The 14,020-nt window shown below is 47.6% G+C and overlaps 1 protein-coding gene across 3 annotated transcripts in view; it reads left to right on the top strand.

The window, feature by feature from the left end:
- Positions 1 to 14,020, top strand: part of LOC124589958 — a 230,039-nt gene that overhangs the window by 120,682 nt on the left and 95,337 nt on the right. For all 3 annotated transcript variants that reach the window (XM_047131614.1, XM_047131611.1, XM_047131613.1), the window contains exon 3: positions 344 to 435. In XM_047131614.1, coding sequence (XP_046987570.1) covers positions 344 to 435 — 92 coding nt within the window. The remainder of the gene's footprint in view (positions 1 to 343; positions 436 to 14,020) is intronic.

Here is a 14,020-nt window from a genome sequence, read left to right as displayed (position 1 = left end):
ATGGTAGAGCACTTGCCCGCGAAAGGCAAAGGTCCCGAGTTCGAATCTAGGTCGGACACACAGTTTTAATCTGCCAGGAAGTCTCATATCAGCGCACACTCCGCTGCAGAGTGAAAATCTAATTCTGAAGATACGAGAAATCAGGACTCGAACGGAGGCGTATAAATAGTAGTTTTTCCCTCGCTCTATTTGCGAATGGAACAGGAAAGGAAATGGCAAGTAGTGATACAAGGTCCCCTTCGCCATGCACCGTACAGTGGCTCGCTGAGTATTTATGTAGATGTAGATGTACGTGAGTAAGAGAAGGAAGAACAGAAATTAATTCAGTTTCACTTTGTTGCAGGTCGCCACGTGGAAGGCATCTGGCATTCAGCGGTCGTTGCGTACGGCCGCGAATACTTCTTTGGATCTAACGGTGTGCAGAGCTGCAACCCGGTCAGTGTGCATTGCAAGTTCCTTAAGTGATCACACAAAAAATTCACGAACACAGTCACCAAGATTTACTCAGTTCACGTAAATGTAGTATATCATAAAGTAGCAAATAAGCTAAACGAATTTATTTTATTGAGATAAGACTAAAAGCTTCCCCCTCCATTTCCCCCCCTCTCCCCCTCCCATGAATCGCGGAACGTGCCGCGGTGAGGTGCCGTTGGTGGCTCAATGATACAATTACCGGATAATTGACTGATCTGGCCTTGCAACATCCGCCAATATGGTCTTGCGATGTTGATACTGCGAAAAGGCTGAAAGCTGTAATATTAAAAAAATGGTTCAAATGGCTCTGAGCACTATGGGACTTAACATCTGAGGTCATCAGTCCCCTAGAACTTAGAACTACTTTAACCTATCTAAACTAAGGACATCACACACATCCATGCCCGAGGCAGGACTCGAACCTGCGACCGTAGCGCTCGCGTGGTTCAAGACTGAAGCGGCTAGAACCACTCGGCCACAGCGGGCGGCCTGTAATATTTCCCAAGGACATATATCTCTGCTACATCTTTTAATGATGAAGACATCATCTTGGCTAAGATATTTCGGAAGTAAAATGGTCCTCCATTCTACCATTTGAATCTCCGGGCGTGGACTGTTCAGGTGGATTTTGTCATCGGAAGCCCGCATCTCGTGGTCGTGCGGTAGCGTTCTCGCTTCCCACGCCCGGGTTCCCGGGTTCGATTCCCGGCGGGGTCAGGGATTTTCTCTGCCTCGTGATGGCTGGGTGTTGTGTGCTGTCCTTAGGTTAGTTAGGTTTAAGTAGTTCTAAGTTCTAGGGGACTTATGACCATAGCAGTTGAGTCCCATAGTGCTCAGAGCCATTTTTTTGTCATCGGAAGCTAAGGAACTCTGAAAAATGGAAGTGCAAAATGGCAAAGCAGGAATAGCTGGAGGACAACGCAAAGCTTAACAGGTAATTCCATAATTAGACGTGCTGATATTTGTAGCTTCAACAGAGTTTGCCGTAAGGACGTTTGACAGCTTAGGGATGCATACGTCAGAAAGGTAACACTTCCTGTGGAATAAATGTGTGAGGTAACTTCTCATTAGTCGTCTAAAAAATAAGATTGACGAAAAGTGCAAAATGGCTGAGCACGTTTGGCTAGAGGAAGGCCGTGGAAGCGTGCTTGAGAATAGGGAAAAAAGACATCTGTTATAAACAAATTCAAGAAACGATTGGAGAAAAGCGAAGCAGTTGTGTGTATACCAAGAGCTCAATGTCAGGTGGAAAGCCAGTATTAAGCAGAGAAGGGAAGACTAGAAGATGGAAAGAGTGTATGAACCATTGCACAAAGGAAACAAAATTGAAGCAAAAATCACGGAAAGTGAAGAGGAAGTTGATGAAGACTAGATGGGAGATATGATATTACGACAAGAATTTGACAGAGCGCTGAAAGACCTAAGTCAAAATACGGCACCTGAAATACACGACAGTCCCTCAGAATTACGAATGTTCGTGGGGCAACATACGGTGACGAAAATATTCCACCTGGTGCGCAAGATATTGTGGACAAAACACCCTCAGAATTCAAGAATCTTGCCGTCGTATCGTAGCTGAAGATCAAAGCACATTACGGTCCAACGTCTTATATACTGCTTCAAAACAGAAATTTTAATATTGCCTCCATTTCCCTTCAATGTGTAGAAAAACCCAAAATCAGATATTTTTTCCGACAAGGCGTTGTTTATTTTTAATTATTTAACAGGCAGACGGAAAGTGCAGAGGCCACCAGTTGTAACTACAGAGAGCTGTGGCAGAAGGCCAGGTAGACGGTGACTGCGTGGCAACGAATGCACGCAGGTGTTTGAGATTCAGTAGGTCAGGTATAAATACACGCCGCACTTCGCGTTTCTAGACCTTCGTCTTTCGTGTGGCCCCAATGTACGGCCTACTCCCAAATTGTGGGTCCTTGCAAAGCGGTTTAGAGATTCGTTAGTCCAGGCAGCCATCACCGGCTGGCTCCCGTTGCACCCGGAACTTTTAGAAACACTGACCGCTGAACTTACAGCGGTTTTTTTTTCTTAATACATCGTCATATGATCGCTGAGAACCAGGTTTCTAATGCCTCAAATTCTCCTTGTACAGATAGAAACATATCAGCCGGACGTATACACTGCGCTGCAAAGAAAAGACCAATTAAGTAATTTCAGATGACGCAGGGGAATATAATTTGGACCTTCACCGACCTGTAAATATTTACAACAGATCTAATGTAGTTTCTCAGAGTTAGTCAAATCTGAACAGCCGTATACATAAAGCATATCAGAGACATCTTTCGCACTGCATGGTGAACGGCCCTATTGTAGCGACTGGAGTAGCACAATGTATCACGTGATTTTTATGTCATAAGACTTGATACTGACTTTTTAGTTACATTCGTGTAAAAGATATACACAATACGTTGAGACCAGATCGTAATGCCCAGACGCTCTCGCACTGATTTTCTAAAGTTGAACTAGTCTAGGATTGGATATTTGAGGGGCTAATTCGTCAACCTTCGACTCTTGTCTACAGCGATTCGGTTAAAACTAAAGCCGGCCGGTGTGGCCGAGCGCTTCTAGGCGCCTCAGTCTGGAACCGCGCGACCGCTGCGGTCACAGGTTCGAATCCTGCCTCGGGCATGGATGTGTGTAGTTAGGTTTAAGTAGTTCTAAGTTCAAGGGGACTGATGACCTCAGATGTTAAGTCCCATAGTGCTCAGAGCCACTTGTACCATTTAAAACTAATACCACTAGAGTCAGAAGTTGTTGTCACCATCATATGGATGACAGGAGGCATCGTAGTTAGGATTGTAACAAAGTGATAGATAGCCCCCATTATAACACATCATGGGTCGTCTCAGCATTGATTGAAGATGCACAGCAAGCGAGCATGGGTACCGCCCGGAATTTACATCCTGTCTCGCTGCTATGGGTTACGGATGCCAGCATCGCATATGAGGTTACCGTACGTTTATACTCCACAAGCCAGCTGATTGTGGGGCTGAATGCTGACCTGTACCACCCTCATCTTTCGCACCGTCCCGTTGCTTTCTTTGTCCCTTTCGCGAATCAAATGGTACGTAAGAAGGTGAAAGGACGATTGTCACTTGGATCTGTATAGGGTCGATTTTCCCTGATGTTACCAAAATTGCCATTTCGTGAAATGATTGTGCAGGAAAGTAATATGGTGAATCAATCTTCTCGGATCGTACACTTTCAAAATTTTAACAGTAAGGATATCTGTTATGCACAACTTTTCTTCATGTTTGCCACTTTTTTTAAGCATCTCCTTGACTCTCTCGGGAAATTGGGACTACAAACGAGGTTCTCCTCTTCTATTAATCGTAATTGGTGAAGTCTTCAAATTGGTGAATAATAATCAAAAATCGGTTGAACGAGGGTTTTGTAAGCTACGTGGATAACATACGTCTCCTTAGCATTATCCCACTGAATCCCAGTTTACATCTGCCTTTCTCGCAAGTAGTTTTAAGTGCCTATTTTATCTTAAATCACTCTGAACGCAGATTCGTTGATATTTTAAGACACTGAATGTTTCCAGTCATTGAGTTCAATAGTGTTACGAACAGTAATCTGTCTTTCTACCTGTTTACGTAAGGTTTTTACATGTGATGAGTATCAGATGCCAGTCCCTACACCAAGTGTCATTCAAATCATTTTAGCTACAATTTTCTGTCGTTACGACTTCCCTATGTATAATAACATTGAGCACTGGTTGCATCATAGAACTTCAGTTTATAATCTGTTACGTAATTTGTGTACTTCGTGAACGGTAATCGTCCTGTAGCACTCCCTTGACGTACACTCGACATCAGTTACACGCTGGCTAATTTAAGCCCATTAAAAACGATGTAGTGATTTATAACTGATAGTAAGTGTGTAATTAATTCAAGCCGTTGGCAAGATGTTACGTAACCTCACATCGAGTTAGCTAGGTGGGAATGCGTAACCACCATATGGAATTGCTTCCGAAAGTCAAAGAACACCGCCTTATTCTGAGTACCGCTACCTGCTTGCTTTCTGCCCCATGCTAATTGCACATCACAAGCCCAGAAATTGCCAAGACCGCGAACCAGCGGACTCTCAAGCGTGGAGAGATGTACACGCAGGGTGTAGTATTGTCAGGTCGTCTATCCGATCACTTTAAGATTAAAAATCCTTTTTTGGGGAAGGAACGCCCGTTCTCTACTCGCTGAGGCAGATGGTGTAGCCTCGTGAGTATCAGAACCCTCAAACACAACGTATATGGTGGTTGGCAGCGGAAGATCCCACAACTAGTGTGAGTGGGTTGGACCGACGCGACTGGGGCAGGGTAGGTGCCAAAGCGTTCTGCGACACGGGCGGCCCTCCAGCGCGTGACGTGCGACTGCTGGCAGGGCACACGTGCCCGCTGCGCACCTCACCATTTCGTACATTTCCGCAGTACCTGCTGCCCTCTGGTCGTAAGTCGTCGCCGCCCACTGCTTGCTACAGCGTGGTTCACACGTTACGTGTATATCTACACGTACATCCCGCAGTCTACTGTACAGAGCATCTACATCTACATCTACATCTACATTGATACTCCGCAAGCCACCCAACGGCGTGTGTTGGAGGGCACTTTACGTGCCACTGTCATTACCTCCCTTTCCTGTTCCAGTCGCGTATGGTTCGCGGGAAGAAAGACTGTCTGAAAGCCTCCGTGCGCGCTCTAATCTCTCTAATTTTACATTCGTGATCTCCTCGGGAGGTATAAGTAGGGGGAAGCAATATATTCGATACCTCATCCAGAAACGCACCCTCTCGAAACCTGGCGAGCAAGCTACACCGCGATGCAGAGCGCCTCTCTTGCAGAGTCTGCCACTTGAGTTTATTAAACATCTCCGTAACGCTATCACGGGTACCAAATAACCCGGTGACAAAACGCGCCGCTCTTCTTTGGATCTTCTCTATCTCCTCCGTCAACCCGACCTGGTACGGATCCCACACTGATGAGCAATACTCAAGTATAGCATTGGGGAGGTTACGTCATATCAATGTTACCGATTTACTTTCGTGCTCCATTCGCGTATTGAGCGAAGGAAAAATGAATGTATGCTTTTGTACGTGCCATGATCTTTCTTATCTCATTCTCATGGTCCCTACGCTAGACATACACTCGTCAAAATGGCTCTGAGCACTATGGGACTTAACATCTATGGTCATCAGTCCCCTAGAACTTAGAACTACTTAAACCTAACTAACCTAAGGACATCACACAACACCCAGTCATCACGAGGCAGAGAAACATACACTCGTCGTCGTCGTCGTCGTCGTCGTCATTTCTCCTTATTCCAACATCAGACTGGGTTTGGACGTTTATAGTACTTCTCCATTTACCCCAGTATTTCAACCATTCTTTTTCGAGAACTGTTTTGTTCTAATCCAGATCCCTTCTCCTTAAACTGGTCTTGACCGAGACTGTCCACCTCGTTCTAGTCCTAAAACTTGGCCTCCATCGTTCGTGAATCGTGGATTTATTTTCAAAATCTTTTCTTAAGGAATTTACTTTATTTACTAGCGATTCATCAAGAACATCAACACATTTAATCACACTATGTGAGCGTCGAAGTAGCTGCCAGTGGGTAACTGATGGAAACAAATTTCTTTCAACAAATGGAAATTTTATTCCTAAAAACCCTTTCTTAAATAAAAAAACAGGTTTAAAATTATAATCAGAAAGCACCCTCTAAATATCAAGTTACAATTTATTCAGAGGCAGAAATAACTTTCCCTTTTTGACAGTATGAGCTTGCGGGCTGAGAAGCTTGCCGCTCCCTTTAACACAATCGTAGTCACGACCGCTCACAACAACCTCTGAAAGACTACACTGGTGCAAATCTGCAAGATACCAGATTACTTTAAACTAAAAATTTTAACAACTCGCACAAACACATAACTATGCACCCCGTAGGAGGGATGGAAATGGTACAAAACACTCACATTAAAAAAAATTACTTGCCACCGAAAGTGCAACTTGTTTTTAAAAGAAAACACGGTGGAAGGGTGGCAACTTTATGTACTAAAATGACCATTTAAATAAAACCCATGAAATGCAGTCTTACATAAAATATACAAACATGCTCTACATTACACATATACCGCCTCTCAAGATGATAGGCAAGATAAAAACATATTTCAGGAATTCGGCCCTTACACCTTATGCAATAAATTCGTCAACACCGAATCCGATAAACATGACAGAGGCAGCAATTAACGTATGCCAGATTGACAGACAGACACTAACTGCCTAACAAATGCGGGCGAGAGACAGACGAGCAAGCTGGGGCGAGAGACTGACCAAGAAACAATTAGAATTCAACAAGTAAATGAAACAACATATCACGAGTCACTTAACTTCCAATAAACTACGATGTCTGGCGAAGACCTGGCGCAACATCCCGAAAACGCTCTCCCGAACCGTCCGCTGCCAGCCGCTTCAACGGACGCAGGAAGGCGCGCCGATCTCCCGTCTCACGGCGTCGCAGCTCGCGCCGGCCAGACCGATGTCGTGGGTTGACTATGTTGCTCTCGTGTCGGCCGCGAAGCCACTGCCCCTTCGCTATACGGCGCGGCCCACTGGACTGACGTGGCGACCTCCCACGCGCCGATGCTCAAGACGGACAAGTCATCTTGTGTCTCAGTGCGCGACCGACCAACCGATCGATCCAACCGCCAATGGCCATTGCCTGATTAAACTCGAGCAGACTGACCTAACACATACTAGCACTCCGGACGACAGACAGACACTGACTGCCCCACACTGACCCGGCTGACCAACTCACAGACTCGCCGCCTAGCGAGCTCATAGCGCCCCTTAAATGTACGAGAACAGGCAACCTTTCCCCTTTTCCACCAGAGGGAGACACCGAAGCTGCGATTGCCACAGTGGCGCCACCGCCAGAAACGGAGTGCTTCACACTAGGCGCTGCGGCGCGCTCTTCAAAACAGCCAATTTTTACCACGGCTCAATTCGTTTTGGTATTCTTCCATATTCCATTGACTTTACATGGCCAAACCATTTTTACTTACTCCTCTCAATTCTGTGACTCAGCTTTTCCACTCCAGTTTTCTTCCTAACATCTTCGTTGCCCACCATGTGGCTTCTCGTTTTCCCTATCATACTTCTTTCACTGTCTCGGATTCTACCCTCTTTTTTTCTTGTCACTGTACGGGTCGACATTGATGTAAAGCACGTCTTGTACAGCACTTCCGCACACTTTATTGGCACCTCTCTTCCGCAGACTATCTGGTCAAAGGTATCAGGACACCTCACAGTGAATGTGAGCTGACCACTAGATGCCAAGAGAAGCGGACCCGCCAGTATAAAAAAAGAGGCAAGGATGTCAGGACTGACGTTGAACGTGAACTAGTCGTTGGAAGTTAGTTGAATAATAAATGCGTCAGTGAGACTTCAACCCATCAAAAGCTGCCTAAGTCCGCTGTTGGTGGTATGATCGAGACGTGGAAACGCGAGGGAGCAACCACAGGTAAACCGAGACCAGGGAGATCTGATGTCCTGATGGGCAGGAACCGTGTGCATTTTGGAGACTGGCTGCGGAAAATCGCATGAAATCAGAGGAAGGAATCACTTGTGAGTTCCCAAAGTGCTACCAGCAGTAGCACTCCAGCTAGCAAAATGACTGTTCTTAGGGAGTAAAAAAAAAGGGAGGGAGAGAGAACAACAGTCGAGAAGCTCCTGATAAACCACACTTTAACGACGCTTGAGGTGGTGCAAAGAGCGACACCATTAGACATTGAATGACTGGAAACGAGTGGTTTGGAGTGATGAATGGCAATCCGAAAGGTTTCCCATCACTTAACACTTCCGGGCTGAGATGCCGTGGTCCGTACATAGAACTATCCCCTGACGTTTCGCCTTCGACTGCGGAAGGCATCCTCCGAGGACAATCGGCGAACTGCAACGAGAGCGCGAGTGAGCGCCGTATATACAGGGCTATTACAAATGATTGAAGCGATTTCATAAATTCACTGTAGCTCCATTCATTGACATATGGTCACGACACACTACAGATACGTAGAAAAACTCATAAAGTTTTGTTCGGCTGAAGCCGCACTTCAGGTTTCTGCCGCCAGAGCGCTCGAGAGCGCAGTGAGACAAAATGGCGACAGGAGCCGAGAAAGCGTATGTCGTGCTTGAAATGCACTCACATCAGTCAGTCATAACAGTGCAACGACACTTCACGACGAAGTTCAACAAAGATCCACCAACTGCTAACTCCATTCGGCGATGGTATGCGCAGTTTAAAGCTTCTGGATGCCTCTGTAAGGGGAAATCAACGGGTCGGCCTGCAGTGAGCGAAGAAACGGTTGAACGCGTGCGGGCAAGTTTCACGCGTAGACCGCGGAAGTCGACGAATAAAGCAAGCAGGGAGGTAAACGTACCACAGGATGGTGCTCCACCGCACTTCCATCATGATGTTCGGCATTTCTTAAACAGGAGATTGGAAAACCGATGGATCGGTCGTGGTGGAGATCATGATCAGCAATTCATGTCATGGCCTCCACGCTCTCCCGACTTAACCCCATGCAATTTCTTTCTGTGGTGTTATGTGAAAGATTCAGTGTTTAAACCTCCTCTACCAAGAAACGTGCCAGAACTGCGAGCTCGCATCAACGATGCTTTCGAACTCATTGATGGGGACATGCTGCGCCGAGTGTGGGAGGAACTTGATTATCGGCTTGATGTCTGCCGAATCACTAAAGGGGCACATATCGAACATTTGTGAATGCCTAAAAAAACTTTTTGAGTTTTTGTATGTGTGTGCAAAGCATTGTGAAAATATCTCAAATAATAAAGTTATTGTAGAGCTGTGAAATCGCTTCAGTCATTTGTAATAACCCTGTATAAGCCATCCAGAGGGCGCCGCTGTCAATCACGTGACGTCGGCTGTGCCTACTCCGCGGCGTATTCAGTGTAAAATCTGTTTCGTCACGGTCTAGTGCTTCGTTCGCTTTAATTAGTCCTTATTGTTTTTAATACCAACAACATAATAGGCCGAAACCTACCGGAGATAGTCGCATGTAATATTACGAAAGGTGATCAATGGGATTTTATATCACTTTTTGAGTGTTTCTGCAAGTGTATTATGGGCCCATAGTCATTCTTCCAATAGAGACCTCAATTACTCGGTAATACTACGAAGGGCGATTAATAAGTAACGCAACACGTTTTTTTCGGCCTGTTTCGTTTGAAAAAGTGCAGAATTTATTGTGGATCATCGTGGAATGTTCCCGCCTATAGTTTCGTGAAATCCGGTAGGGGCGTGGCTATACATAGCCTTCAAAATGGTGACTGTAACCCAGGTGCGTTCCAAGCAGAGAGCTATCATTGAGTTTCTGTTGGCGGAAAACGAGAACATCGCAGATATTCATAGGCATTTGCAGAATGCGTACGGAGAGCTGGCAGTAAACAAAAGCACGGTGAGTCGTCTGTCATCATCAAACCTGTCCGATCTCCCGCGTGCCGCCCTACCAGACACAGCTGGGATGCCTGAAGTGTACTCGTAGGACCGTGCTCATTCTAGGTGGTCGACAGATCATAATTAAACACCTCGCTGGTCAGCTGGATGTGTCTGTTGGTAGTGCTGACACACCCGTCCACCATATGGGTTACTCAAACATGTGTTGCTTCTGGGTTCCTCTCTACCTAACAGAAGACCGTAAGGAGCAACGAAGGACTATGTGTGCGGAACTCCTCGCGCGTTACAAGGTTGATCGTGACAGTTTTTTTGTCGAACATCGTCACAGGCTATGAAACAGGGGTTCGCCACTTCGAACCGAAACAAAACGGCAATCCATAGAGTGGCGCCACATCACCTCTTCTTCGAAGAGTCTCTAAATTCACAGCGACGGTCTTCTGGGACTCTGAAGGGGTTATTCTGTTTTGGTGTCATCCCTCATGGTGCAACGGTCAACCCTGAAGTGTATTGTGGTACCCCCAGGAAACGACTTCAGCGCATTCGTCCCCACAAAAATGCAAATGAACTTCTCCTTCTCCATGAGAACGTTAAGGCCTCAAACAAGTCTGCGCACCCGAGAGGTTCTAACAAAAATTAATTGGACTGTTCTCCCTCACGCACTCTACAGCCTGAATCTCGCACCTTCCGACTTCCATGTATCTGCCCCAACGAAGGATGGGCAGATGAGAGTGGAGGAGATTAGATCGTACATCCAACTGGAATAGACATGTAGCAGTTGCGAAGCATTGGTGGGTTCTCTAGTATGTTACATGGACAAGGTGCGGAAAAGCTTTATGTCCATTCAGCACATTAATCATTTACTTTGAAACGAATCCTCATCTGTGAACAACACATTCCCACTAACGTCCCCCCCCCCCCCCCCCGTTCCACAAGAGGTGGAGCCCCTCCACGCCCACAACGGCATGATGGCCTACTCAAAACGTCTACTGCCATCTCTGCATAAGGGTTAACTTTCACTAAAGTGATGTGTCGCAGGATGTCAGTACTGCGATGTTTGCGTGCGCCTGGTTAAGGTTAACCATTAATACGCGCTCATGTGGAGATAGATTGGGTTGAAAGTCGAACGAAGGGTAGCGGTTCGAAGGGCAGAGGAAAACAGTGGCAAGGCAAGAGCCCAGGGGAAATAAACCTCTGCGATAGTGAGGTCGGGTGGTAAGAGCAGTAGCGGATGTCTTGCTGCCTGCGACAGGTCATGCAAGGGTAGGCTTTGTTAGTAGTGGGTATCATGCATGTCGATACCTTTGGCGTTGTGCGGTGCTGCTACTCGGCGGCTTCCGCTGGGTGCCGGTGTTGATCTCTCGGTCAGCGTCAGCAAGCTGCAGCAGTTAGGTTCATCAGCGTTTTGTGGCCGATAGGTCACTTACCAGATGCACAGTGTAGGGTGATGTTGGTGATTTGTTTGTGCGTCAGTGGGCGAGCTCGTCCGTTTCTATGCTGTATCCTGTTGGTCGGCTTTAGTAGCAGCTGGTATTTCCAGTCAACGTTGCTGGCATGCAGGGGCTTGCCGACGTTTGTCGCTTGTCGGTGTGAGTTATCTTGCCATAGGTGGTTATGCCCTAGCTAGCAGTGTCTTTGGCCGCTTAAATGGCTCTGAGCACTATGGGACTTAACATCTATGGTCATCAGTCCACTAGAACTTAGAACTACACTCCTGGAAATGGAAAAAAGAACACATTGACACCGGTGTGTCAGACCCACCATACTTGCTCCGGACACTGCGAGAGGGCTGTACAAGCAATGATCACACGCACGGCACAGCGGACACACCAGGAACCGCGGTGTTGGCCGTCGAATGGCGCTAGCTGCGCAGCATTTGTGCACCGCCGCCGTCAGTGTCAGCCAGTTTGCCGTGGCATACGGAGCTCCATCGCAGTCTTTAACACTGGTAGCATGCCGCGACAGCGTGGACGTGAAACGTACGTGCAGTTGACGGACTTTGAGCGAGGGCGTATAGTGGGCATTCGGGAGGCCGGGTGGACGTACCGCCGAATTGCTCAACACGTGGGGCGTGAGGTCTCCACAGTACATCGATGTTGTCGCCAGTGGTCGGCGGAAGGTGCACGTGCCCGTCGACCTGGGACCGGACCGCAGCGACGCACGGATGCACGCCAAGACCGTAGGATCCTACGCAGTGCCGTAGGGGACCGCACCGCCACTTCCCAGCAAATTAGGGACACTGTTGCTCCTGGGGTATCGGCGAGGACCATTCGCAACCGTCTCCATGAAGCTGGGCTACGGTCCCGCACACCGTTAGGCCCTCTTCCGCTCACGCCCCAACATCGTGCAGCCCGCCTCCAGTGGTGTCGCGACAGGCGTGAATGGAGGGACGAATGGAGACGTGTCGTCTTCAGCGATGAGAGTCGCTTCTGCCTTGGTGCCAATGATGGTCGTATGCGTGTTTGGCGCCGTGCAGGTGAGCGCCACAAGCAGGACTGCATACGACCGAGGCACACAGGGCCAACACCCGGCATCATGGTGTGGGGAGCGATCTCCTACACTGGCCGTACACCACTGGTGATCGTCGAGGGGACACTGAATAGTGCACGGTACATCCAAACCGTCATCGAACCCATCGTTCTACCATTCCTAGACCGGCAAGGGAACTTGCTGTTCCAACAGGACAATGCACGTCCGCATGTATCCCGTGCCACCCAACGTGCTCTAGAAGGTGTAAGTCAACTACCCTGGCCAGCAAGATCTCCGGATCTGTCCCCCATTGAGCATGTTTGGGACTGGATGAAGCGTCGTCTCACGCGGTCTGCACGTCCAGCACGAACGCTGGTCCAACTGAGGCGCCAGGTGGAAATGGCATGGCAAGCCGTTCCACAGGACTACATCCAGCATCTCTACGATCGTCTCCATGGGAGAATAGCAGCCTGCATTGCTGCGAAAGGTGGATATACACTGTACTAGTGCCGACATTGTGCATGCTCTGTTGCCTGTGTCTATGTGCCTGTGGTTCTGTCAGTGTGATCATGTGATGTATCTGACCCCAGGAATGTGTCAATAAAGTTCCCCCTTCCTGGGACAATGAATTCACGGTGTTCTTATTTCAATTTCCAGGAGTGTACTTAAACCTAACTAACCTAAGGACAGCACACAACACCCAGCCATCACGAGGCACAGAAAATCCCTGACCCCGCCGGGAATCGAACCGGGGAACTTTGGCCGTTTATGCTTCCATCTATGGTTGTGATCATAGTTTCCCAGAGTAAGGATGAAAGGATTGTTAGAGGGTCTAGAGTTCCTGTATAGTCAGTTGGCGTGTTTTTTTGAATACTTCCTTGTGGGTTTCAGGGCGGTATTCATTGTGAAGATCCACGGTGCGTGTGTAGCGTGGAGCGTTGCTAATGATTCGTAGCACTTTTTTCTGTATGATCTGCAGGCGGCGCACTAACGTGGGGGATGACACGCTATTAAATAAACTAGTCGCAGAAGTGTACCCGCGCAGGGAAACCAGCTGCTGGTAGTGCTGCACCCTCTGTACAGTGTACATGATACGGATACAGCAGGTTCTCATGTAGCACTCTCCAGTCAGTCATACGATTAGTCTTACTTGTAGCAGCTAATTGTCTTTTGCTGACATTAGGGATGCAGTCAACTGCAAGAAGTAGTTTCTTCTCCAATAAGGTGTTGTCGTCCATCTAGCCCTCCCTCAGTCGCGACCGGTATGCTTAAAAGTGCATTTCTCCGTAAGACGAGGGTCAGTTAATTCAACGCCCTCTGTCGGGGCACTTTCGTTCTGAAAAGCCCTCCCGATACAAACGTTGAGCGCCACGGCCGTTACCATCTGCTACTCCTTACCACAAACAGGCATCTGCCAATTCTGCAATTGAGTACTCTTCCGCTGCACTGTGCTGGAAACCAAGTCCGTGAGTAACTCTACACGGCTGATGCTACAAGTTTGATGCTAGTACGGCAATGAGGTTAGACGCATGTCAACGTTACCTTCCCACAATTGGAACAACAAGCACAGACGGTGAACCTAATAATTAAAACTTACG

This window comes from Schistocerca americana, chromosome 2, assembly GCF_021461395.2.
Source record: "Schistocerca americana isolate TAMUIC-IGC-003095 chromosome 2, iqSchAmer2.1, whole genome shotgun sequence".
In the NCBI taxonomy this organism is placed as follows: Eukaryota; Metazoa; Arthropoda; class Insecta; order Orthoptera; family Acrididae; genus Schistocerca; species Schistocerca americana.
This window is presented reverse-complemented; position numbering and strand designations above follow the sequence as displayed.